The 27,466-nt window shown below is 48.9% G+C and overlaps 1 protein-coding gene and 1 long non-coding RNA gene across 2 annotated transcripts in view; one reads left to right on the top strand and one right to left on the bottom strand.

Annotated features, from left to right (window-relative positions):
• The window catches only part of LOC146768077 (uncharacterized), a 106,942-nt gene that overhangs the window by 62,824 nt on the left and 16,652 nt on the right, over positions 1-27,466 (bottom strand). The gene's annotated exons all lie outside the window — the stretch shown is intronic.
• Positions 3,708-10,145, top strand: LOC146768079 (uncharacterized). Its single transcript, XM_085576205.1, has one exon. The coding sequence runs from the start codon at positions 5,086-5,088 to the stop codon at positions 7,525-7,527; it is 2,442 nt and encodes an 813-aa protein (XP_085432331.1). The 5' UTR covers positions 3,708-5,085; the 3' UTR covers positions 7,528-10,145.

Raw genomic sequence — 27,466 nt, 5'->3', positions numbered from 1 at the left:
TAGGGGTACAGAGAGAGTTTTGTAGGGTCCCAGGGGTCAGATCTCCCAATTGAGATATGGGGAGGAAGGGGGAGTCCCAGAGGGACTGGCAGGGGGGAGAACAACTTAGCATCACCAAACATGTTCTGGCAATCTCCCCATACAATCTAGAGCCCAACTACACCCTGCACTGCCAATTTCAAGTCCCCAGGACTTGTGTTGTTACAGGCTATGCAGCAGGGCAGAACAGCTCCAGGAAAAATACGTGCAGACATCCACGACACAGGACAGGGAGAGAGAGCTTTTGAGGAGAAGAAAGGACCGAGAGACCCAAAGAACACACAGTGCACCAGAGACAAGTGACAGGACACACACCGCAACTGCTCTGCCCTGAGCACCTCAGCACTGTGATCAAAACAGACACTTTTTGCCTTTAGATGGCCTTAGGAGATCCTTCTTGCACATCCCTGCCCCCAAAGCTCATTCATAAGGCCCTCCCAGCACCCCACTTTCACCCCCAATGTGGGCCTGACCCCTATAGTTATCTCTCAGCCATCTGGGGATGAAAGCACCCCGCTTTCATCCCCACTGTGGGCCTGAGCACTCAACTTCTCTCTCAGGCATCTGGGGATGAGAATCCACATCGCGTGCCAATGGAGGCTGCCTCGCCTGCGGGGAATGTCCAATGGTCACCAGGCTGTGGTCCCGCGCTCAGCTACAATCGAGAACACCAAACATCACTGCATGATCTTAGCTGCACAATGGACAAAACCCAGCAATCCTGCTACTCACCGTTCTCCTAAGAATGCTCAGGCCACGCACTTTGGCCAGGCTCGGAGGCTGCCACCATCATCGCAGGGTCTGTCTGGGTTAAGAAGAGACAAAGTGATTCGACATGGCTGAAACACGAGTGGACCTTGGCTCCCCCTCCCTACCTCGGCAACTCACCGCAACTCCTCAGCCATTGCCAAAGGCTCTCTGGATGCCATCGTGAAATACAAAATTTCAAGGCTTCATCTCAGAGTCCTAAAACACATCCAGAGGGCTCACAAGCACAGGAAATCCAGGCCATCAGCTGTTGGTGACAGGGGCTTGGCATACTCTGGGTGGATTCCCTAAACACACAAACAAGAACAGATACATACAATTGCGCCAAAACCTGAAACCTGAGCACAAACAACTGCTTTGGCCCACTGCTCACCTGGCACACTTGGCCTTGACTGCTGCTATCTGCCTGGACCTCCTGAAAATAAAGGCAAAGAACACCGCTGTGACAAAGACACCATTCAAGCATCCCCTGCAAATGCAAAAAATGACTGACCTGCTCATGGGAAAACCCTCACCCAGGACTGGGGCCCTTGGCCACAGATTTGAACTGTCAGCATCTGAAAGAAAGTTAGGACTGGTGTCAAACGGCTGCAGGACAACTTAACACGACTAAACATATTAAGCCAATCTCCCCATACAATCTAGAGCCCAACTACACCCTGCACTGCCAATTTCAAGTCCCCAGGACTTGTGTTGTTACAGGCTATGCAGCAGGGCAGAACAGCTCCAGGAAAAATACATGCAGACATCCACGACACAGGACAGGGAGAGAGAGCTTTTGAGGAGAAGAAAGGACCGAGAGACCCAAAGAACACACAGTGCACCAGAGACAAGTGACAGGACACACACCGCAACTGCTCTGCCCTGAGCACCTCAGCACTGTGATCAAAACAGACACTTTTTGCCTTTAGATGGCCTTAGGAGATGCTTCTTGCACATCCCTGCCCCCAAAGCTCATTCATAAGGCCCTCCCAGCACCCCACTTTCACCCCCAATGTGGGCCTGAGCCCTATACTTATCTCTCAGCCATCTGGGGATGAGAATCCACATCGCGTGCCAATGGAGGCTGCCTCGCCTGCGGGGAATGTCCAATGGTCACCGGGCTGTGGTCCCGTGCTCAGCTACAATCGAGAACACCAAACATCACTGCATGATCTTAGCTGCACAATGGACAAAACCCAGCAATCCTGCTACTCACTGTTCTCCTAAGAATGCTCAGGCCACGCACTTTGGCCAGGCTCGGAGGCTGCCACCATCATCGCAGGGTCTGTCTGGGTTAAGAAGAGACAAAGTGACTCGGCATTGCTGAAACACGAGTGGACCTTGGCTCCCCCTCCCTACCTCGGCAACTCACCGCAACTCCTCAGCCATTGCCAAAGGCTCCCTGGATGCCATCGTGAAATACAACATTTCAAGGCTTCATCTCAGAGTCCTAAAATACATCCAGAGAGCCCACAAGCACAGGAAATCCAGGCCATCAGCTGTTGGTGACAGGGGCTTGGCATACTCTGGGTGGATTCCCTAAACACACAAACAAGAACAGATACATACAATTGCTCCAAAACCTGAAACCTGAGCACAAACAACTGCTTTGGCCCACTGCTCACCTGGCACACTTGGCCTTGACTGCTGCTATCTGCCTGGACCTCCTGAAAATAAAGGCAAAGAACACCGCTGTGGCAAAGACACCCTTCAAGCATCCCCTGCAAATGCAAAAAATGACTGACCTGCTCATGGGAAAACCCTCACCCAGGACTGGGGCCCTTGGCCACAGATTTGAACTGTCAGCATCTGAAAGAAAGTTAGGACTGGTGTCAAACGGCTGCAGGACAACTTAACACGACTAAACATATTAAGCCAATCTCCCCATACAATCTAGAGCCCAACTACACCCTGCACTGCCAATTTCAAGTCCCCAGGACTTGTGTTGTTACAGGCTATGCAGCAGGGCAGAACAGCTCCAGGAAAAATACATGCAGACATCCACGACACAGGACAGGGAGAGAGAGCTTTTGAGGAGAAGAAAGGACCGAGAGACCCAAAGAACACACAGTGCACCAGAGACAAGTGACAGGACACACACCGCAACTGCTCTGCCCTGAGCACCTCAGCACTGTGATCAAAACAGACACTTTTTGCCTTTAGATGGCCTTAGGAGATGCTTCTTGCACATCCCTGCCCCCAGAGCTCATTCATAAGGCCCTCCCAGCACCCCACTTTCACCCCCAATGTGGGCCTGACCCCTATACTTATCTCTCAGGCATCTGGGGATGAGAGCACCCCGCTTTCACCCCCACTGTGGGCCTGAGCACTCAACTTATCTCTCAGTCATGTGGGGATGAGAATCCACATCGCATGCCAATGGAGGCTGCCTCGCCTGCGGGGAATGTCCAATGGTCACGGGGCTGTGGTCCCTCGCTCAGCTACAATCGAGAACACCAAACATCACTGCATGATCTTAGCTGCACAATGGACAAAACCCAGCAATCCTGCTACTCACCGTTCTCCTAAGAATGCTCGGGCCACGCACTTTGGCCAGGCTCGGAGGCTGCCACCGTCATCGCAGGGTCTGCCTGGGTTAAGAAGAGACAAAGTGATTCGACATGGCTGAAACACGAGTGGACCTTGGCTCCCCCTCCCTACCTCGGCAACTCACCGCAACTCCTCAGCCATTGCCAAAGGCTCCCTGGATGCCATCGTGAAATACAACATTTCAAGGCTTCATCTCAGAGTCCTAAAACACATCCAGAGAGCCCACAAGCACAGGAAATCCAGGCCATCAGCTGTTGGTGACAGGGGCTTGGCATACTCTGGGTGGATTCCCTAAACACACAAACAAGAACAGATACATACAATTGCTCCAAAACCTGAAACCTGAGCACAAACAACTGCTTTGGCCCACTGCTCACCTGGCACACTTGGCCTTGACTGCTGCTATCTGCCTGGACCTCCTGAAAATAAAGGCAAAGAACACCGCTGTGGCAAAGACACCCTTCAAGCATCCCCTGTGTAAGAGGCCGTCTGAAGACCCTCACTCATTTGCCTGCCGATTGCCACGAGCAGGATTTCCCTTCCCCCTCTGCAGTTCCGGCTTGGAGAAGGCAACAGTGCAGGTGTAGCCGCTGTACCGTTACGTGCTGTTCCCAACGAGGACCGGCAAGAACTTGGCAAGGAGTTGGCAAGGACTTGGCGAAGACCCAGCGTGGACCCAGCACAGAGTGGCCTACTGCAATTCCTGCTTCACTCTCCACCTTTAAGCCAAATGAACTGTTGGGGTGACTCTGGTGGTCTCTCACTGAAGACCCCTCATCTGCCTCACTACCACCATGACAGATGGAGATCAAGAACCCTCTCCCCAAGGACTGAGACTGAGACTCCTACCACAAACAGTGGGCGAAGGGAGAGAATGACCTGACCTGTTCTTCTCCAGTAACTTCAATGGACTTATCCCTTATTGTGTTTGTTCAGCCTCTGTAAATACACTTAGTCCCCCACAGCAATTTCAATAGACTCTCATTGTTCTGCCTGCTCCCCCCCTTTTCCCTCTGTGGACTATAACTGGACCCCTGGGATAGGTAGAACTTCGGAGACTCTCCCCAACACAACAAGACGGATCCACATCGTCCGGACCAGTGAGGACTCCGCCTGTGTTGGTAGCTATTCCCATCCCCCCTTCTCTCTCTCTCTCTATCCTTTTTATTTCTTTTCTGAACCCACTATCGCATTTATTGTTTTGGCCCTTAATAAAGGTGCATTTGTTGTGATTAAACTGCTGATTGTCTTTTGCACTTTGGGATCGGCTAACGAACCATCACGACACCCCGCTATAAGCGGATCGTGACATTAAAATTGGCGTCACGGACAGGATTTCTGTCTAGGCAGAAGGGTGCAGGTTCTGTGTAGTCTGTAACAGGGGAAGGATGTTTCTTGCCAGCCGCACCTAGCCTGCCAGTCCAAAAGACTGAGCATGGTCTGGAGAGCAAGGGGTAAGATTCAGATTTCCCACGGACTGCACATTGCCTAGGTGAAAAAGCACCCACACTGTCTTCAGAAATTGCAAAAGATCTCTTAGTGCAAAAGGCGGGACACTGTTGTGATTATGTGTGTGTTTGGACTGTCTGGGAAGGAAGAGACAACTTGAAGAAACTAAGCAGAGCCTCCCAGGCAGATTTTGTCTCTTCACCCACCCAGGGAAGTGAAGGGCGACACAGCGAAGTCTGTGTGCTTTGAGTAACTTAAGTTTGTACCTCCCTGCTGTGGTTTTGGTCCCTTCACAAAATGAGTGATAACTTTAACGATAAGGGTAAAGTTGAATTTTATGCTTTACTAGCTAAATACAATGCCAAACCTTCTCCGGGAGGAGAAGAATGGGCACAAAGTAATTGGTTTAATTTGGATAATGTGGTTGATAGAATATGTTCTTTACAACATGGTACAAAATTCAAACTGGGCAGAAACTTATGCTCAGTTTTGGGAGCTTGTCTTACGGCAGCTGTAGAAACTCGCTTCCAGCGAAGAGGTGAGCAAGAAACAATAATAGACTCCCTTCAAAATTTGGTTGAAATTTTACAAAAACAATTACATGAAGAAAGGAATGAAAAACATTCATTGAGAAATGAGAACTATGCATTAAGAGCTGCCTTAAAAGAGAAACACGTTAACAAATCATCTAATGCTGATTCCTCTATAAATCCTGAGGGAAAGGAAACTCCTCACATTAACCAAATTTATCCTCACAAAGAACTTGAGGCAGTAAATAATTGTGGGGAACATTGCTGCTCTCACTTAAGACCCTTAATTAAAACAGAATATAACTATCTCAGTGATGATGATCTTGACCCCCACATCACAACCAAACACATACCATACACTGCCACCGAATTGGCTAAGCTTAAAAAAGAATATGGACGCCTTCCATACGAATCAGAAACAGAATATGTTTTCCGGGTGTCCCTCACTGGTGGCGATCAAATTAAACTAACTGAACAAGAAGCCAGTGGGTACTGGGGACATGGTGTCTTCTTAACAACAGGAGATAAACGTGACTCATGGTCCCTGACACAGCGCGCGGCTTTTTGGGCCGGGGGAACGAACCCCTTGGAAAGGGGAGATCCTATAGCTATAATTAGCACCCCAGACCAACTCCTAGAAAGTGTACACAAAGCCGCCTGTTTGAAAATGATTCATGAAAAGAAATTAATTCCTGGCTTTGAATCCCCAATGCAATTACCTGTGAAGCCTGAACTAATGACTCCTTTAATTCGTGGGCTTCCAGAAACACTCAAACCTACTGCCATAGCCTTACAGAAAACTATCATGACATTAAGCCCTACAGAAAAACTAGACAGATTTCTTGGTAACCCCACTAATCGCACTGGATCTACTGGTCCTACCTTTACTCCATCCTGCTCTCCATTCCAAGCTGTAAATTCACAAGCCAGTTCACCTGGCAGTAATCATAAAATTTGGACATGGGGTGTTGCAGAGGATTTGATCAATTATTGTAGAAAATATGGACCTGTAAAAACCCCGGAAGAGAAACCAGAAAAATCAGAGAAAACAAAAGGGATTCGGTCTATTGGGACTCCTTACAGTAAAAATCCAGAAAAGGGAAAACAGAACCCTAGCCGCCAGCATTGGTGGTCACTGGGAGTCCAAAAGGGGGTCCCCAGAGAAGTGATGGATGGTCTGCCCCTTGATAAATTACAGAAAATAATAACTAATTGGTGCTATCGAAAATCAAATCCATCAGTTCAACCCAGTACACACCCTAGTGCACCCACTCTTCCTCATAACATGGGCAGCGAACCAACTCTCCCTCAGCCTCTCCTTCCTCTCCCGAACACGGGTAAGGAAACAACTTTCTCACTGTCCCTCCTGCAAAACAGGGGCAGTGGACAAAAACTAACCATATCACAGCTTTCCTCTCAGAACTCAGGCTGTGACCCAAAATTAACATTCTCCCAGTTTCTCTCTCAAAATCCAGGCAGTGAGTCATCTCTTTCTCAGCCTTTTCCTCAAAATCTGAGCAGAGATTCCTGTGGTTTCAGAGACGCTGAGAAAAGGTACGCTACCTGGGAGAAGGGATTGTTTGTGGTCAGCCTGGCTCTCATTGAAGTGGAAAGACTTGCACTACAACTACCAATTGTATTGAGAAGCCCTTTCAATGATATTAAGACAGTCACTACTGGGACCCTCCCTCCTGACGGGGTGGCCCAGAGGGCCTCGGTAAGAAAGTGGTATGCTCAGACTGAACATTACTGTCACTTCTTCTCAATGACAGATGGAGTTGTGAAAAATTTGGCAATACAAGAAACTGAGAGCTTGGATAGCAGCCAGGACACACCTGCCTCTGTAATCAAAATGGCCCCTCCTTTTTCCCCCAAACAATCGGCAAGTTCTTGGTTCACTGAACTAATTAATACTGAGGGAGAAAGCAGTGCTCGGGTTGGGGAGCTGATAGCTGTTTGGAGTGCTTTTCAACGTAAGGTACAGAACACCTCTCTTGTCTCTATCTACACTGACTCCTATGCTGTGCACCAAATGATCCTGATAATCCAGCACATTACCCTGGCCAACCTGTTCTGGTGGACATCCCTTACTACAGGGCTGGTACCCCTTGTGCTAAAACCCCCTTGGAATGAATGTGCATGGAAAGCCTCTGGTGCTCTAGGGAAAGAACATTGGATAAATACATGCTGGATAATTCCATCATTCTAACCTTTTCTGCTTCTCGCTGGCAGGAGTCTGTTGTGTTTACTTTTACAGAAGAACTCCGAGGGACATGAAGACCACCTAATCCATGATAAAACTGGTAATACTTTCCTGCATCCTACCACAACCCCAGAGCCAGAAATCAGCTGAGTGTTTGTGGCCTGAAATAATTGTGGTAGCATGCAGAAAAAGTGAAAAGATCTCTTTAAGCACAAAAAGGTTTGTACGCACCAAAGCGTACAGGATTGCTGGCACAATTCAACATTAACACAAACTGCAGAAGTAGTTTGTCTTTGGTTCAAAAATACTGAAGGACTTTCTTTTAAATTTATTCATACCACCACCACCACTCAAACCCAACCACCAGTTATGCTTACCCCGAAAATTTCTAAAGTTGGACCATATATAATTAGGGAAACTGGCCAACAACAGATATTGTTCAATCCGGCATGGTCTCTTAAACAAGTTAAATTGCTAATGCAAAGCAATGTCTCTGAAATTCAGCCAGCTTGTTCACCTTTCTTGCAAACTTCTTTCCACGGTTGGACGACCTGGTTGCGACAGTGGAACCCTTCTGAAACACGGATGCCAAGAGACATAACTGGTGTTGTGGGAACAGGATTGGGAATTCTAAATAGTATTAAGATTTCCAATCCTGGTGGAATTTGGTGAACTTTACTTATGATCCCACCACAAACTTAGCCACAGCTTTTGTGTTAACCATACGCAATGCCTTGGTGCATTCAATATTCCCCATTATTGCATTAGGATTAAATCATGATGGAGCCACTCTCTATCCTTCCGAGCATAGAGAATGGGCCCGACAAATTGATGGTAAATGGCAAACTGTTAATTTAGAATCCTGTATTGTCCGAGAACAACAAGGGTTCATCTGTGAAGGCAATGCAATTATAGCTCAAGATATCTGTTTAGACACAGAACAAAATATCTGTCACTTTGAAATCCATCCTAACAAAACTTCTAAAATATTCCTTGTATATATAGGAAATGGATGTGCATGCTTTAGAACTGCTTGTAATACAGTGTATGTAGAAGACACAGTAGTAGATACTAAAAATCATTCAAATTTTTGTGCTTGTAATTTCACTAAAATTTCTGGATGTGATTTTTCTTTTGAAACTCCAGTTACTTCATATCAACTTTTAGAGTCCAATTACACGCTGATTCATAAGCTATTGCCTACCCCCATTGGAATGAATCTTACTCTGGTGAGGCAATTGTTGCTTCACCAGGATTTAATTGAAATCTTAGGAAAAATCAAGGAAAACGGACAGAAAACATTGGTAACTGTTCATCATGATGTACAAGAAATACATCGGGTTATAGAAAGGGTGAAAAGTGATGCTGAACACAGGTGGTGGGATACACTTTTTGGGTGGTCACCTACTGCTACAGGTATCCTGAACAAATTGTGTCATCCCATTGTTGTCCTTTTGATTTTAGTTTTGATTGGTTTTGCTTTATCAGCAATCTTGTTTGTCATAAATTGGAGAATGATAAAACGATTAACAAAATTGACAGCTATACTTAATGCACACCACCTGGCCAATGTGCTTTATACTGTAGACATCCCCAAGACTATAGACACAAAGCAATTATAAAATTAGATTGGTTTATTAGAAAAATTGTTTATTATTAATTAATATTGATTATATTGCTTAATGTTGTTTCAATTTATACTAATTATTGTTTTAGTATTTTCCCTGTTCTCTTTTCCTCTCCTTTTCCTTTTTCCCTTCTCTGGGATATGCTGCCAACACTAGACAAGTCCTGAAGACTTCACAACAACACTACGAAACACTGCTGAACATCTCTCGAGGGCAATCGTCAGTCACGGGGTGGTGTAAGAGGCCGTCTGAAGACCCTCACTCATTTGCCTGCCGATTGCCACGAGCAGGATTTCCCTTCCCCCTCTGCAGTTCCGGCTTGGAGAAGGCAACAGTGCAGGTGTAGCCGCTGTACCGTTACGTGCTGTTCCCAACGAGGACCGGCAAGAACTTGGCAAGGAGTTGGCAAGGACTTGGCGAAGACCCAGCGTGGACCCAGCACAGAGTGGCCTACTGCAATTCCTGCTTCACTCTCCACCTTTAAGCCAAATGAACTGTTGGGGTGACTCTGGTGGTCTCTCACTGAAGACCCCTCATCTGCCTCACTACCACCATGACAGATGGAGATCAAGAACCCTCTCCCCAAGGACTGAGACTGAGACTCCTACCACAAACAGTGGGCGAAGGGAGAGAATGACCTGACCTGTTCTTCTCCAGTAACTTCAATGGACTTATCCCTTATTGTGTTTGTTCAGCCTCTGTAAATACACTTAGTCCCCCACAGCAATTTCAATAGACTCTCATTGTTCTGCCTGCTCCCCCCCTTTTCCCTCTGTGGACTATAACTGGACCCCTGGGATAGGTAGAACTTCGGAGACTCTCCCCAACACAACAAGACGGATCCACATCGTCCGGACCAGTGAGGACTCCGCCTGTGTTGGTAGCTATTCCCATCCCCCCTTCTCTCTCTCTCTCTATCCTTTTTATTTCTTTTCTGAACCCACTATCGCATTTATTGTTTTGGCCCTTAATAAAGGTGCATTTGTTGTGATTAAACTGCTGATTGTCTTTTGCACTTTGGGATCGGCTAACGAACCATCACGACACCCCGCTATAAGCGGATCGTGACACCCTGCAAATGCAAAAAATGACTGACCTGCTCATGGGAAAACCCTCACCCAGGACTGGGGCCCTTGGCCACAGATTTGAACTGTCAGCATCTGAAAGAAAGTTAGGACTGGTGTCAAACGGCTGCAGGACAACTTAACACGACTAAACATATTAAGCCAATCTCCCCATACAATCTAGAGCCCAACTACACCCTGCACTGCCAATTTCAAGTCCCCAGGACTTGTGTTGTTACAGGCTATGCAGCAGGGCAGAACAGCTCCAGGAAAAATACGTGCAGACATCCACGACACAGGACAGGGAGAGAGAGCTTTTGAGGAGAAGAAAGGACCGAGAGACCCAAAGAACACACAGTGCACCAGAGACAAGTGACAGGACACACACCGCAACTGCTCTGCCCTGAGCACCTCAGCACTGTGATCAAAACAGACACTTTTTGCCTTTAGATGGCCTTAGGAGATCCTTCTTGCACATCCCTGCCCCCAAAGCTCATTCATAAGGCCCTCCCAGCACCCCGCTTTCACCCCCACTGTGGGCCTGAGCACTCAACTTATCTCTCAGTCATGTGGGGATGAGAATCCACATCGCATGCCAATGGAGGCTGCCTCGCCTGCGGGGAATGTCCAATGGTCACGGGGCTGTGGTCCCTCGCTCAGCTACAATCGAGAACACCAAACATCACTGCATGATCTTAGCTGCACAATGGACAAAACCCAGCAATCCTGCTACTCACCGTTCTCCTAAGAATGCTCGGGCCACGCACTTTGGCCAGGCTCGGAGGCTGCCACCGTCATCGCAGGGTCTGCCTGGGTTAAGAAGAGACAAAGTGATTCGACATGGCTGAAACACGAGTGGACCTTGGCTCCCCCTCCCTACCTCGGCAACTCACCGCAACTCCTCAGCCATTGCCAAAGGCTCCCTGGATGCCATCGTGAAATACAAAATTTCAAGGCTTCATCTCAGAGTCCTAAAATACATCCAGAGGGCTCACAAGCACAGGAAATCCAGGCCATCAGCTGTTGGTGACAGGGGCTTGGCATACTCTGGGTGGATTCCCTAAACACACAAACAAGAACAGATACATACAATTGCGCCAAAACCTGAAACCTGAGCACAAACAACTACTTTGGCCCACTGCTCACCTGGCACACTTGGCCTTGACTGCTGCTATCTGCCTGGACCTCCTGAAAATAAAGGCAAAGAACACCGCTGTGGCAAAGACACCCTTCAAGCATCCCCTGCAAATGCAAAAAATGACTGACCTGCTCATGGGAAAACCCTGACCCAGGACTGGGGCCCTTGGCCACAGATTTGAACTGTCAGCATCTGAAAGAAAGTTAGGACTGGTGTCAAACGGCTGCAGGACAACTTAACACGACTAAACATATTAAGCCAATCTCCCCATACAATCTAGAGCCCAACTACACCCTGCACTGCCAATTTCAAGTCCCCAGGACTTGTGTTGTTACAGGCTATGCAGCAGGGCAGAACAGCTCCAGGAAAAATACGTGCAGACATCCACGACACAGGACAGGGAGAGAGAGCTTTTGAGGAGAAGAAAGGACCGAGTGACCCAAAGAACACACAGTGCACCAGAGACAAGTGACAGGACACACACCAGAACTGCTCTGCCCTGTGCACCTCAGCACTGTAATCAAAACAGACACTTTTTGCCTTTAGATGGCCTTAGGAGATGCTTCTTGCACATCCCTGCCCCCAAAGCTCATTCATAAGGCCCTCCCAGCACCCCACTTTCACCCCCAATGTGGGCCTGAGCCCTATACTTATCTCTCAGCCATCTGGGGATGAGAATCCACATCGCGTGCCAATGGAGGCTGCCTCGCCTGCGGGGAATGTCCAATGGTCACCGGGCTGTGGTCCCGTGCTCAGCTACAATCGAGAACACCAAACATCACTGCATGATCTTAGCTGCACAATGGACAAAACCCAGCAATCCTGCTACTCACCGTTCTCCTAAGAATGCTCAGGCCACGCACTTTGGCCAGGCTCGGAGGCTGCCACCATCATCGCAGGGTCTGTCTGGGTTAAGAAGAGACAAAGTGACTCGGCATTGCTGAAACACGAGTGGACCTTGGCTCCCCCTCCCTACCTCGGCAACTCACCGCAACTCCTCAGCCATTGCCAAAGGCTCCCTGGATGCCATCGTGAAATACAACATTTCAAGGCTTCATCTCAGAGTCCTAAAATACATCCAGAGAGCCCACAAGCACAGGAAATCCAGGCCATCAGCTGTTGGTGACAGGGGCTTGGCATACTCTGGGTGGATTCCCTAAACACACAAACAAGAACAGATACATACAATTGCGCCAAAACCTGAAACCTGAGCACAAACAACTACTTTGGCCCACTGCTCACCTGGCACACTTGGCCTTGACTGCTGCTATCTGCCTGGACCTCCTGAAAATAAAGGCAAAGAACACCGCTGTGGCAAAGACACCCTTCAAGCATCCCCTGCAAATGCAAAAAATGACTGACCTGCTCATGGGAAAACCCTGACCCAGGACTGGGGCCCTTGGCCACAGATTTGAACTGTCAGCATCTGAAAGAAAGTTAGGACTGGTGTCAAACGGCTGCAGGACAACTTAACACGACTAAACATATTAAGCCAATCTCCCCATACAATCTAGAGCCCAACTACACCCTGCACTGCCAATTTCAAGTCCCCAGGACTTGTGTTGTTACAGGCTATGCAGCAGGGCAGAACAGCTCCAGGAAAAATACGTGCAGACATCCACGACACAGGACAGGGAGAGAGAGCTTTTGAGGAGAAGAAAGGACCGAGTGACCCAAAGAACACACAGTGCACCAGAGACAAGTGACAGGACACACACCGCAACTGCTCTGCCCTGAGCACCTCAGCACTGTGATCAAAACAGACACTTTTTGCCTTTAGATGGCCTTAGGAGATCCTTCTTGCACATCCCTGCCCCCAAAGCTCATTCATAAGGCCCTCCCAGCACCCCACTTTCACCCCCAATGTGGGCCTGACCCCTATAGTTATCTCTCAGCCATCTGGGGATGAAAGCACCCCGCTTTCACCCCCACTGTGGGCCTGAGCACTCAACTTATCTCTCAGTCATGTGGGGATGAGAATCCACATCGCATGCCAATGGAGGCTGCCTCGCCTGCGGGGAATGTCCAATGGTCACGGGGCTGTGGTCCCTCGCTCAGCTACAATCGAGAACACCAAACATCACTGCATGATCTTAGCTGCACAATGGACAAAACCCAGCAATCCTGCTACTCACCGTTCTCCTAAGAATGCTCGGGCCACGCACTTTGGCCAGGCTCGGAGGCTGCCACCGTCATCGCAGGGTCTGCCTGGGTTAAGAAGAGACAAAGTGATTCGACATGGCTGAAACACGAGTGGACCTTGGCTCCCCCTCCCTACCTCGGCAACTCACCGCAACTCCTCAGCCATTGCCAAAGGCTCCCTGGATGCCATCGTGAAATACAAAATTTCAAGGCTTCATCTCAGAGTCCTAAAATACATCCAGAGGGCTCACAAGCACAGGAAATCCAGGCCATCAGCTGTTGGTGACAGGGGCTTGGCATACTCTGGGTGGATTCCCTAAACACACAAACAAGAACAGATACATACAATTGCGCCAAAACCTGAAACCTGAGCACAAACAACTACTTTGGCCCACTGCTCACCTGGCACACTTGGCCTTGACTGCTGCTATCTGCCTGGACCTCCTGAAAATAAAGGCAAAGAACACCGCTGTGGCAAAGACACCCTTCAAGCATCCCCTGCAAATGCAAAAAATGACTGACCTGCTCATGGGAAAACCCTGACCCAGGACTGGGGCCCTTGGCCACAGATTTGAACTGTCAGCATCTGAAAGAAAGTTAGGACTGGTGTCAAACGGCTGCAGGACAACTTAACACGACTAAACATATTAAGCCAATCTCCCCATACAATCTAGAGCCCAACTACACCCTGCACTGCCAATTTCAAGTCCCCAGGACTTGTGTTGTTACAGGCTATGCAGCAGGGCAGAACAGCTCCAGGAAAAATACGTGCAGACATCCACGACACAGGACAGGGAGAGAGAGCTTTTGAGGAGAAGAAAGGACCGAGTGACCCAAAGAACACACAGTGCACCAGAGACAAGTGACAGGACACACACCAGAACTGCTCTGCCCTGTGCACCTCAGCACTGTAATCAAAACAGACACTTTTTGCCTTTAGATGGCCTTAGGAGATGCTTCTTGCACATCCCTGCCCCCAAAGCTCATTCATAAGGCCCTCCCAGCACCCCACTTTCACCCCCAATGTGGGCCTGAGCCCTATACTTATCTCTCAGCCATCTGGGGATGAGAATCCACATCGCGTGCCAATGGAGGCTGCCTCGCCTGCGGGGAATGTCCAATGGTCACCGGGCTGTGGTCCCGTGCTCAGCTACAATCGAGAACACCAAACATCACTGCATGATCTTAGCTGCACAATGGACAAAACCCAGCAATCCTGCTACTCACCGTTCTCCTAAGAATGCTCAGGCCACGCACTTTGGCCAGGCTCGGAGGCTGCCACCATCATCGCAGGGTCTGTCTGGGTTAAGAAGAGACAAAGTGACTCGGCATTGCTGAAACACGAGTGGACCTTGGCTCCCCCTCCCTACCTCGGCAACTCACCGCAACTCCTCAGCCATTGCCAAAGGCTCCCTGGATGCCATCGTGAAATACAACATTTCAAGGCTTCATCTCAGAGTCCTAAAATACATCCAGAGAGCCCACAAGCACAGGAAATCCAGGCCATCAGCTGTTGGTGACAGGGGCTTGGCATACTCTGGGTGGATTCCCTAAACACACAAACAAGAACAGATACATACAATTGCGCCAAAACCTGAAACCTGAGCACAAACAACTACTTTGGCCCACTGCTCACCTGGCACACTTGGCCTTGACTGCTGCTATCTGCCTGGACCTCCTGAAAATAAAGGCAAAGAACACCGCTGTGGCAAAGACACCCTTCAAGCATCCCCTGCAAATGCAAAAAATGACTGACCTGCTCATGGGAAAACCCTGACCCAGGACTGGGGCCCTTGGCCACAGATTTGAACTGTCAGCATCTGAAAGAAAGTTAGGACTGGTGTCAAACGGCTGCAGGACAACTTAACACGACTAAACATATTAAGCCAATCTCCCCATACAATCTAGAGCCCAACTACACCCTGCACTGCCAATTTCAAGTCCCCAGGACTTGTGTTGTTACAGGCTATGCAGCAGGGCAGAACAGCTCCAGGAAAAATACGTGCAGACATCCACGACACAGGACAGGGAGAGAGAGCTTTTGAGGAGAAGAAAGGACCGAGTGACCCAAAGAACACACAGTGCACCAGAGACAAGTGACAGGACACACACCGCAACTGCTCTGCCCTGAGCACCTCAGCACTGTGATCAAAACAGACACTTTTTGCCTTTAGATGGCCTTAGGAGATCCTTCTTGCACATCCCTGCCCCCAAAGCTCATTCATAAGGCCCTCCCAGCACCCCACTTTCACCCCCAATGTGGGCCTGACCCCTATAGTTATCTCTCAGCCATCTGGGGATGAAAGCACCCCGCTTTCACCCCCACTGTGGGCCTGAGCACTCAACTTATCTCTCAGTCATGTGGGGATGAGAATCCACATCGCATGCCAATGGAGGCTGCCTCGCCTGCGGGGAATGTCCAATGGTCACGGGGCTGTGGTCCCTCGCTCAGCTACAATCGAGAACACCAAACATCACTGCATGATCTTAGCTGCACAATGGACAAAACCCAGCAATCCTGCTACTCACCGTTCTCCTAAGAATGCTCGGGCCACGCACTTTGGCCAGGCTCGGAGGCTGCCACCGTCATCGCAGGGTCTGCCTGGGTTAAGAAGAGACAAAGTGATTCGACATGGCTGAAACACGAGTGGACCTTGGCTCCCCCTCCCTACCTCGGCAACTCACCGCAACTCCTCAGCCATTGCCAAAGGCTCCCTGGATGCCATCGTGAAATACAAAATTTCAAGGCTTCATCTCAGAGTCCTAAAATACATCCAGAGGGCTCACAAGCACAGGAAATCCAGGCCATCAGCTGTTGGTGACAGGGGCTTGGCATACTCTGGGTGGATTCCCTAAACACACAAACAAGAACAGATACATACAATTGCGCCAAAACCTGAAACCTGAGCACAAACAACTACTTTGGCCCACTGCTCACCTGGCACACTTGGCCTTGACTGCTGCTATCTGCCTGGACCTCCTGAAAATAAAGGCAAAGAACACCGCTGTGGCAAAGACACCCTTCAAGCATCCCCTGCAAATGCAAAAAATGACTGACCTGCTCATGGGAAAACCCTGACCCAGGACTGGGGCCCTTGGCCACAGATTTGAACTGTCAGCATCTGAAAGAAAGTTAGGACTGGTGTCAAACGGCTGCAGGACAACTTAACACGACTAAACATATTAAGCCAATCTCCCCATACAATCTAGAGCCCAACTACACCCTGCACTGCCAATTTCAAGTCCCCAGGACTTGTGTTGTTACAGGCTATGCAGCAGGGCAGAACAGCTCCAGGAAAAATACGTGCAGACATCCACGACACAGGACAGGGAGAGAGAGCTTTTGAGGAGAAGAAAGGACCGAGTGACCCAAAGAACACACAGTGCACCAGAGACAAGTGACAGGACACACACCAGAACTGCTCTGCCCTGTGCACCTCAGCACTGTAATCAAAACAGACACTTTTTGCCTTTAGATGGCCTTAGGAGATGCTTCTTGCACATCCCTGCCCCCAAAGCTCATTCATAAGGCCCTCCCAGCACCCCACTTTCACCCCCAATGTGGGCCTGAGCCCTATACTTATCTCTCAGCCATCTGGGGATGAGAATCCACATCGCGTGCCAATGGAGGCTGCCTCGCCTGCGGGGAATGTCCAATGGTCACCGGGCTGTGGTCCCGTGCTCAGCTACAATCGAGAACACCAAACATCACTGCATGATCTTAGCTGCACAATGGACAAAACCCAGCAATCCTGCTACTCACCGTTCTCCTAAGAATGCTCAGGCCACGCACTTTGGCCAGGCTCGGAGGCTGCCACCATCATCGCAGGGTCTGTCTGGGTTAAGAAGAGACAAAGTGACTCGGCATTGCTGAAACACGAGTGGACCTTGGCTCCCCCTCCCTACCTCGGCAACTCACCGCAACTCCTCAGCCATTGCCAAAGGCTCCCTGGATGCCATCGTGAAATACAACATTTCAAGGCTTCATCTCAGAGTCCTAAAATACATCCAGAGAGCCCACAAGCACAGGAAATCCAGGCCATCAGCTGTTGGTGACAGGGGCTTGGCATACTCTGGGTGGATTCCCTAAACACACAAACAAGAACAGATACATACAATTGCGCCAAAACCTGAAACCTGAGCACAAACAACTACTTTGGCCCACTGCTCACCTGGCACACTTGGCCTTGACTGCTGCTATCTGCCTGGACCTCCTGAAAATAAAGGCAAAGAACACCGCTGTGGCAAAGACACCCTTCAAGCATCCCCTGCAAATGCAAAAAATGACTGACCTGCTCATGGGAAAACCCTGACCCAGGACTGGGGCCCTTGGCCACAGATTTGAACTGTCAGCATCTGAAAGAAAGTTAGGACTGGTGTCAAACGGCTGCAGGACAACTTAACACGACTAAACATATTAAGCCAATCTCCCCATACAATCTAGAGCCCAACTACACCCTGCACTGCCAATTTCAAGTCCCCAGGACTTGTGTTGTTACAGGCTATGCAGCAGGGCAGAACAGCTCCAGGAAAAATACGTGCAGACATCCACGACACAGGACAGGGAGAGAGAGCTTTTGAGGAGAAGAAAGGACCGAGTGACCCAAAGAACACACAGTGCACCAGAGACAAGTGACAGGACACACACCAGAACTGCTCTGCCCTGTGCACCTCAGCACTGTGATCAAAACAGACACTTTTTGCCTTTAGATGGCCTTAGGAGATGCTTCTTGCACATCCCTGCCCCCAAAGCTCATTCATAAGGCCCTCCCAGCACCCCACTTTCACCCCCAATGTGGGCCTGAGCCCTATACTTATCTCTCAGCCATCTGGGGATGAGAATCCACATCGCGTGCCAATGGAGGCTGCCTCGCCTGCGGGGAATGTCCAATGGTCACCAGGCTGTGGTCCCGTGCTCAGCTACAATCGAGAACACCAAACATCACTGCATGATCTTAGCTGCACAATGGACAAAACCCAGCAATCCTGCTACTCACCGTTCTCCTAAGAATGCTCAGGCCACGCACTTTGGCCAGGCTCGGAGGCTGCCACCATCATCGCAGGGTCTGTCTGGGTTAAGAAGAGACAAAGTGACTCGGCATTGCTGAAACACGAGTGGACCTTGGCTCCCCCTCCCTACCTCGGCAACTCACCGCAACTCCTCAGCCATTGCCAAAGGCTCCCTGGATGCCATCGTGAAATACAACATTTCAAGGCTTCATCTCAGAGTCCTAAAATACATCCAGAGAGCCCACAAGCACAGGAAATCCAGGCCATCAGCTGTTGGTGACAGGGGCTTGGCATACTCTGGGTGGATTCCCTAAACACACAAACAAGAACAAATACATACAATTGCTCCAAAACCTGAAACCTGAGCACAAACAACTGCTTTGGCCCACTGCTCACCTGGCACACTTGGCCTTGACTGCTGCTATCTGCCTGGACCTCCTGAAAATAAAGGCAAAGAACACCGCTGTGGCAAAGACACCCTTCAAGCATCCCCTGCAAATGCAAAAAATGACTGACCTGCTCATGGGAAAACCCTCACCCAGGACTGGGGCCCTTGGCCACAGATTTGAACTGTCAGCATCTGAAAGAAAGTTAGGACTGGTGTCAAACGGCTGCAGGACAACTTAACACGACTAAACATATTAAGCCAATCTCCCCATACAATCTAGAGCCCAACTACACCCTGCACTGCCAATTTCAAGTCCCCAGGACTTGTGTTGTTACAGGCTATGCAGCAGGGCAGAACAGCTCCAGGAAAAATACATGCAGACATCCACGACACAGGACAGGGAGAGAGAGCTTTTGAGGAGAAGAAAGGACCGAGAGACCCAAAGAACACACAGTGCACCAGAGACAAGTGACAGGACACACACCGCAACTGCTCTGCCCTGAGCACCTCAGCACTGTGATCAAAACAGACACTTTTTGCCTTTAGATGGCCTTAGGAGATGCTTCTTGCACATCCCTGCCCCCAGAGCTCATTCATAAGGCCCTCCCAGCACCCCACTTTCACCCCCAATGTGGGCCTGACCCCTATACTTATCTCTCAGGCATCTGGGGATGAGAGCACCCCGCTTTCACCCCCACTGTGGGCCTGAGCACTCAACTTATCTCTCAGTCATGTGGGGATGAGAATCCACATCGCATGCCAATGGAGGCTGCCTCGCCTGCGGGGAATGTCCAATGGTCACGGGGCTGTGGTCCCTCGCTCAGCTACAATCGAGAACACCAAACATCACTGCATGATCTTAGCTGCACAATGGACAAAACCCAGCAATCCTGCTACTCACCGTTCTCCTAAGAATGCTCGGGCCACGCACTTTGGCCAGGCTCGGAGGCTGCCACCGTCATCGCAGGGTCTGCCTGGGTTAAGAAGAGACAAAGTGATTCGACATGGCTGAAACACGAGTGGACCTTGGCTCCCCCTCCCTACCTCGGCAACTCACCGCAACTCCTCAGCCATTGCCAAAGGCTCCCTGGATGCCATCGTGAAATACAACATTTCAAGGCTTCATCTCAGAGTCCTAAAACACATCCAGAGAGCCCACAAGCACAGGAAATCCAGGCCATCAGCTGTTGGTGACAGGGGCTTGGCATACTCTGGGTGGATTCCCTAAACACACAAACAAGAACAGATACATACAATTGCTCCAAAACCTGAAACCTGAGCACAAACAACTGCTTTGGCCCACTGCTCACCTGGCACACTTGGCCTTGACTGCTGCTATCTGCCTGGACCTCCTGAAAATAAAGGCAAAGAACACCGCTGTGACAAAGACACCATTCAAGCATCCCCTGCAAATGCAAAAAATGACTGACCTGCTCATGGGAAAACCCTCACCCAGGACTGGGGCCCTTGGCCACAGATTTGAACTGTCAGCATCTGAAAGAAAGTTAGGACTGGTGTCAAACGGCTGCAGGACAACTTAACACGACTAAACATATTAAGCCAATCTCCCCATACAATCTAGAGCCCAACTACACCCTGCACTGCCAATTTCAAGTCCCCAGGACTTGTGTTGTTACAGGCTATGCAGCAGGGCAGAACAGCTCCAGGAAAAATACGTGCAGACATCCACGACACAGGACAGGGAGAGAGAGCTTTTGAGGAGCAGAAAGGACCGAGTGACCCAAAGAACACACAGTGCACCAGAGACAAGTGACAGGACACACACCGCAACTGCTCTGCCCTGAGCACCTCAGCACTGTGATCAAAACAGACACTTTTTGCCTTTAGATGGCCTTAGGAGATGCTTCTTGCACATCCCTGCCCCCAAAGCTCATTCATAAAACCCTCCCAGCACCCCACTTTCACCCCCAATGTGGGCCTGAGCCCTCAACTTATCTCTCAGGCATCTGGGGATGAAAGCACCCCGCTTTCATCCCCACTGTGGGCCTGAGCACTCAACTTATCACTCAGGCATCTGGGGATGAGAATCCACATCGCGTGCCAATGGAGGCTGCCTCGCCTGCGGGGAATGTCCTATGGTCACTGGGCTGTGGTCCCGTGCTCAGCTACAATCGAGAACACCAAACATCACTGCATGATCTTAGCTGCACAATGGACAAAACCCAGCAATCCTGCTACTCACCGTTCTCCTAAGAATGCTCAGGCCACGCACTTTGGCCAGGCTCGGAGGCTGCCACCGTCATCGCAGGGTCTGCCTGGGTTAAGAAGAGACAAAGTGATTCGACATGGCTGAAACACGAGTGGACCTTGGCTCCCCCTCCCTACCTCGGCAACTCACCGCAACTCCTCAGCCATTGCCAAAGGCTCTCTGGATGCCATCGTGAAATACAAAATTTCAAGGCTTCATCTCAGAGTCCTAAAATACATCCAGAGGGCTCACAAGCACAGGAAATCCAGGCCATCAGCTGTTGGTGACAGGGGCTTGGCATACTCTGGGTGGATTCCCTAAACACACAAACAAGTACAGATACATACAATTGCTCCAAAACCTGAAACCTGAGCACAAACAACTGCTTTGGCCCACTGCTCACCTGGCACACTTGGCCTTGACTGCTGCTATCTGCCTGGACCTCCTGAAAATAAAGGCAAAGAACACCGCTGTGACAAAGACACCATTCAAGCATCCCCTGCAAATGCAAAAAATGACTGACCTGCTCATGGGAAAACCCTCACCCAGGACTGGGGCCCTTGGCCACAGATTTGAACTGTCAGCATCTGAAAGAAAGTTAGGACTGGTGTCAAACGGCTGCAGGACAACTTAACACGACTAAACATATTAAGCCAATCTCCCCATACAATCTAGAGCCCAACTACACCCTGCACTGCCAATTTCAAGTCCCCAGGACTTGTGTTGTTACAGGCTATGCAGCAGGGCAGAACAGCTCCAGGAAAAATACGTGCAGACATCCACGACACAGGACAGGGAGAGAGAGCTTTTGAGGAGAAGAAAGGACCGAGAGACCCAAAGAACACACAGTGCACCAGAGACAAGTGACAGGACACACACCGCAACTGCTCTGCCATGAGCACCTCAGCACTGTGATCAAAACAGACACTTTTTGCCTTTAGATGGCCTTAGGAGATCCTTCTTGCACATCCCTGCCCCCAAAGCTCATTCATAAGGCCCTCCCAGCACCCCACTTTCACCCCCAATGTGGGCCTGACCCCTATAGTTATCTCTCAGCCATCTGGGGATGAAAGCACCCCGCTTTCATCCCCACTGTGGGCCTGAGCACTCAACTTATCTCTCAGGCATCTGGGGATGAGAATCCACATCGCGTGCCAATGGAGGCTGCCTCGCCTGCGGGGAATGTCCAATGGTCACCAGGCTGTGGTCCCGCGCTCAGCTACAATCGAGAACACCAAACATCACTGCATGATCTTAGCTGCACAATGGACAAAACCCAGCAATCCTGCTGCTCACCATTATTCTCCTGAGAACGCCGGGCTCCTCGGGCCGCACGCTTCACCCACGCTCTCCTGGCAGGGTCTGCCTGGCTGAAGAGCAGGCGAGGTGAGGTGGCGTTCCCAAAACTCGAGTGGACCCTGGTTCCCCTCACTAGTAGTTCCCCCACTTACAGCAACTCCTCGGCCGCTCCTGAGGCTCCCTGGTGCCACCTTCAAGTGACAAAGATCAAGGCTTCGTCGCAGAGCCGTGTGCCGCTCCCCGAATTCCCAGGAGAGCGAAGGAGCGGCTCTGCGGCCGCTTGCAGGGGGGACTCGCTGGTACACGAGTGGACTGCCTAACACACACAAACATGAATGGATACTGAGAGACACTACAACTGCAGGCACACAAATTCATAAATAAATAAACTAACAAAATCCAAAAATTCTACCAAAATATTAATTTTATTTACCCAGTATCCGAATAGATTGACAGAGACACCCTGTCCTATCCCCTCAATAAGACCTCTTAATCTATGCCAAAATATCCTTGAAACTAAGATAACCCTGCCTGTATCGAAATAAAAAAAAAAAAAAGTCTTGTAAACTTTATAAATTCATTAACCTAACACATCAGAACCATAAAAATATTAAACTTTTATGAACACCAGTATGCATTACACACTACTCTCATTTCAACGTATAAGAGTAAAGCTATTCCTATTACTAACCTAACACAAATATCACAAAATATAGCAGTAAGAAAAGAAAAAAAAAATAAACCTCACTAAAAATAAAATATAAAATTTTTATTTTAAGCAAAAAAAAAAAAATCATATATTCTAAACAGGAACTTCCTCAAAATCAAGTATTTCAATAAACCCAAAAAACTCTAACATATTTCAAACAACTACTAAAAAGCCAAAAAACATAAAACAATTAAGCAACCCACCACAACTATCTAAAACTATCTACAATAAACCTTCTTGAAAAAAAAACAACAAATACCCCTTACGACTTCAACAATACATCACCAGCAATACCAAACAACTCAAAATACCGTAACTCCCATCCAAAAAATGCTCTATAAACTGAAACACTAAAATTAATCTACAAAACCCACTCACCCTTCAACAATCTCCTCTAACCTACACACAAATCTAAAACAAATAAGAATTAACGATAAACTATCATACCTTAAATAACGCCACCATTAAACACTACTGTACCAGACTTACTATAAATCAAAAACCACAAAATAACACACCACTGTTAACATTACCAATATTTTTCTCCATTCCTCTAACAACTGAATACAAACCTCAATTTACCTTCACTTGAAAAACATACAATACACCTACAACCAACTACCCCAAAAATAAAAACACAATCCTACCATCTAGCATAAATTCATCCAAATGAAACTTAAAAAGTAAAACTCCAAAACATCTGTAATAATCCAACAACATTAGATGAAAAGTATAACAAAAATATTTTTTAAAATCATCCAAATTCTTCTAAAAGACTATTACACCACCAAAAAAAAAAAAAGGAATATCAAAAAGCCTACTGAAAAGATCCAATTCCTAAAAATAAAATAACAAAAGAAACATCAAATTCCCACCAATTTCATCAAAAACAGCCAGAATGGCTCCATGAGCCAACAAAAAGAACCCCAACCTATAAGAAAATGCCAAACCACCTCAGAAACAAACAATAAAACACAGACAAAAATGTCCTCTACCCTGCCATCAATGCCACATAAAGCAAATAAATTAACTGTTATCATACAGGACATCCATATAAAAAATCTCAATCGCCCTAAAACCTTAAAAATAATTACAAATTAACCCCAAAATAAAAACTTTAATCTCTAACAAAAGAAACCCAAAAACAAACAACAGAAACTAAAAATACACCACCATAGAACCAACTACCAGCAAAAAAAACCCCAAACTACTCTTTTTACTACCAGTTGTTAGTGAGGCACATCACAAAAATGAAACAAAAATAAAAAATAGCCCTATAGAAACCCACAAATCACAAAACCCCCTAGAAAAAGAAGTCCAACCAACATACTAAACTTCAAACCATACAAGAGACCCTGAAAGCTACTAAAAATGAAAACCAGATCTCTACACTAACTCAAAGAGTAACCAATACTCTGCTAAGTTATCTTTAAAAACCAAAGTAATAAACGATATTAAAAAAATCTAAACCACTAGACAATAAAAAGCACCCAAATAAAAAACTACCTAAAAAATCCACCGTATAAATACACAAGTTCCTAAAAAAAACCACTAATAAAAAGCAACCAACAAATACATCAAACTAAAACAAAAACTCAAATAAATAAACTGAAATTAACAACCAAAAAAATTACTCCTAACTCAATAAACCCATAATGCCTCAATCCATCAAAATACAAATACCACCAAGAAATAAACACGTCACCAAAAGATAAATGTAACCATAAACGATAACTCCCAAATTACCGGTAACAATATAACATCCACGACAATTAAACAAACCAAATGAATAAAACCTCTATAAGAGAATTTTTAAAAAAGCAATACTCAACATTTAAAAAAAAACCCTCACTAATTCACTACAGGACACTACCACAAACCCACCAAAACTAACACTACATACTCGCGCTAATAAAAGCCACCACAACCTAATTAAAAACCAACCCTGTACTTCATGCTACGACCCATAAAAACTATTGTAAACCTTAAAAAAAATATCCTTTAAGAAGATAACAACAATTATATTTTTATAATATAAAAACAACGAAAAAAAAAATCCAACATATCGCACAAAAAAAAAAAAATCCAACAACAAACTCAATCCAAAAAAACCCTTGTCACAGCACCTGAACCAAGAACCGTAACAACCAACAAGTACACCGTGACCCTTCTCATACACCAACTACGACCCAATAAACTCCTCAGGAGCGCCTCAAAAGCAGCGCAGCGAGGGAGGCTGGAAGATGCGGAGCCGCGCTCCCGGCCCCGGGCGCAGCGCGGCTCCGGCAGGAAAGCGGCTCCTCCGGCAGGCAGAGGCGGCGCCGCGCCGGCAGACCCCCGCCCGCTGCCCCCGGCCCGGCGGGGCCGGCACCGGGCCCGGGGGGCCCCGGCGGCGCCCGAGCCCCGCGCCCGGAGCGGACGGAGCGGCGGCACCGGCCGGCACCGGCCCCGCCCGCGCCGCCTCCCCCGCCCGCCGGCCCGGCCAAAGCTCCGCTCGGCTCCGCACGGCTCGCACCGGCGCGGCTCCGGCGGGCCCGCGGCAGCCCAGCCGCGCCCAGCTCCCCTTCCGCCCCGGCCAGCCCCGGCACTGCCGGCAGGGCTCCGCGCCGCACCCTTCGCTGCCGGGCCGGGGGCAGAAGAAGCGCCCCGAATGCAGCGGCACAGCCCGATCCCCGCCCTGCCAGCGCTGCCACGGCTGCAGCTCCCTTCCTCTGAAGCCCCGACACTGACGCCACGCTCCGGCGCTCACCTCCCTCCAACAAGGGAAAAGAAATGTGGGATCCCCTTCAACTGCGTCCCCTAGAAGAGCAGAAAAGAAGCGGCTTGCCTCAAATGATGGCAAAAGGGGGCTTCTTACCTCAATCCAAACCCCTTAAAAGGCGGGACCACAGGACTGCCCCCTCCAATTCAACCTCAGGATGACGAAATTTCAAGGGAAAGGAGAAAAGTCCCGGCTAAAAAAGCGCACCAGCTCACCTGCTGCTTCTCGGCACAAAGGTTTGTCCCTCGGCTCCTCCTTTGAGCCATGCTCCACGAATCCAGGTGATCCCCCGGACCCTGTCCAAAGCACTCACCGTCCTTCCAGGAGACAGCCCCGGGAGCCCCTCATAAACTCCTCTCCTCCAGCAGCTCCGTGCAAAAGAGATGTGAGGAAAACCCCCTAAATCAGCCGCCGGAGGAGCCGCCCCCTCCTCATCATCCTCTCAGCTCACACCTGTGGCTGCTCTGAGCCCTCATCATCTTAACAACTCACACCTGTGGCTGGTCTGAGCCCTCATCATCCTAATAACTCACACCTGGGGCTGCTCTGAGCCCTCCTCATCATCCTCACAGCTCACACTTGGGGCCTGCTCTGAGCCCTCATCATCCTAACAGCTCACACCTGCCGCTGTTTCCACTCTCCAAAAGCGTCTCTCCGTCTCCAGCACACAGCCCACTTCTCACAGATACAGATTCAACAGAAATCTGCTACGGCTGTCGGCTTTTCTTAATCCACCTGGTTACGCAATTAAAACACATACATGCACTGATGGTGATTGAAAGAAAGCTTTCCCCTGGAGAAAACAGTCCTTTTGCTGGCACACTTTGCTACACCTTCGGAAAAAGCAGAATCGGCACCGACTCCTAAGACCCCTGCCGAGGAACCCAGCCCTCCTTGGGACACCCAAAGCAGCAGACCTCGAAAAAGGAGGGGAAAAGTCAAGCTTGGAGTGGAAAAAGAGGACAGAAGTACAGCAGCCTTTAAAAATGCATGCACGGAGCAATAGTGGGAACCAGACATATTTATTCTTTCCTTGCTTTCTGTGATGATATAAATAGGAAGTAAAAACACGTTAAACAAAAGGCAGAACTAGGATTTTACAGGTCTTTATTTTGGCAGGCTGCATGACAAACGCCTCTTCCGGGACTGCGACACGTTTGGGGGAATGGCAGAGAACGAAGGCAAAAGGTGCCGGGAGCCCTTTCTGTTCCCTTCAGCCCCTGCAGCTGCTCCGCTGGTTTCAGGGCACTTGCTTGGTTCGTTCCTAGAGAAAAAGGCTAGGGCATGATTTTCAAAACTACTGCCCATCCACAGTCAGAGTTTCCTACATTCCTGGGTACAAATGAGTGGATAGAGAGAGGGCTTCTTTCCAAAAGAGGTTAGCCATAGCTTCCTATTCTTTACCAATAGCTGTGAAAACGAAACACTTGCCAGGTTTTAGTATTCTACACACACCCCTCCCAGGGAATTTTGGGGCAGCTTTGGGTCCCTCTGCGGGACGGCACCCAGCGTGACCCCCTCCCCTCATTCGCCACCCACCCGCTCCTCCACCGCAGTGTGCGTAACTCTCCTAGCGACCTTGGGGTGCCCCAAATGC

The sequence above is a fragment of the Lonchura striata genome, chromosome 3 (assembly GCF_050655825.1).
Source record: "Lonchura striata isolate lonStrDom1 chromosome 3, ASM5065582v1, whole genome shotgun sequence".
Lineage (NCBI taxonomy): Eukaryota > Metazoa > Chordata > Aves > Passeriformes > Estrildidae > Lonchura > Lonchura striata.
This window is presented reverse-complemented; position numbering and strand designations above follow the sequence as displayed.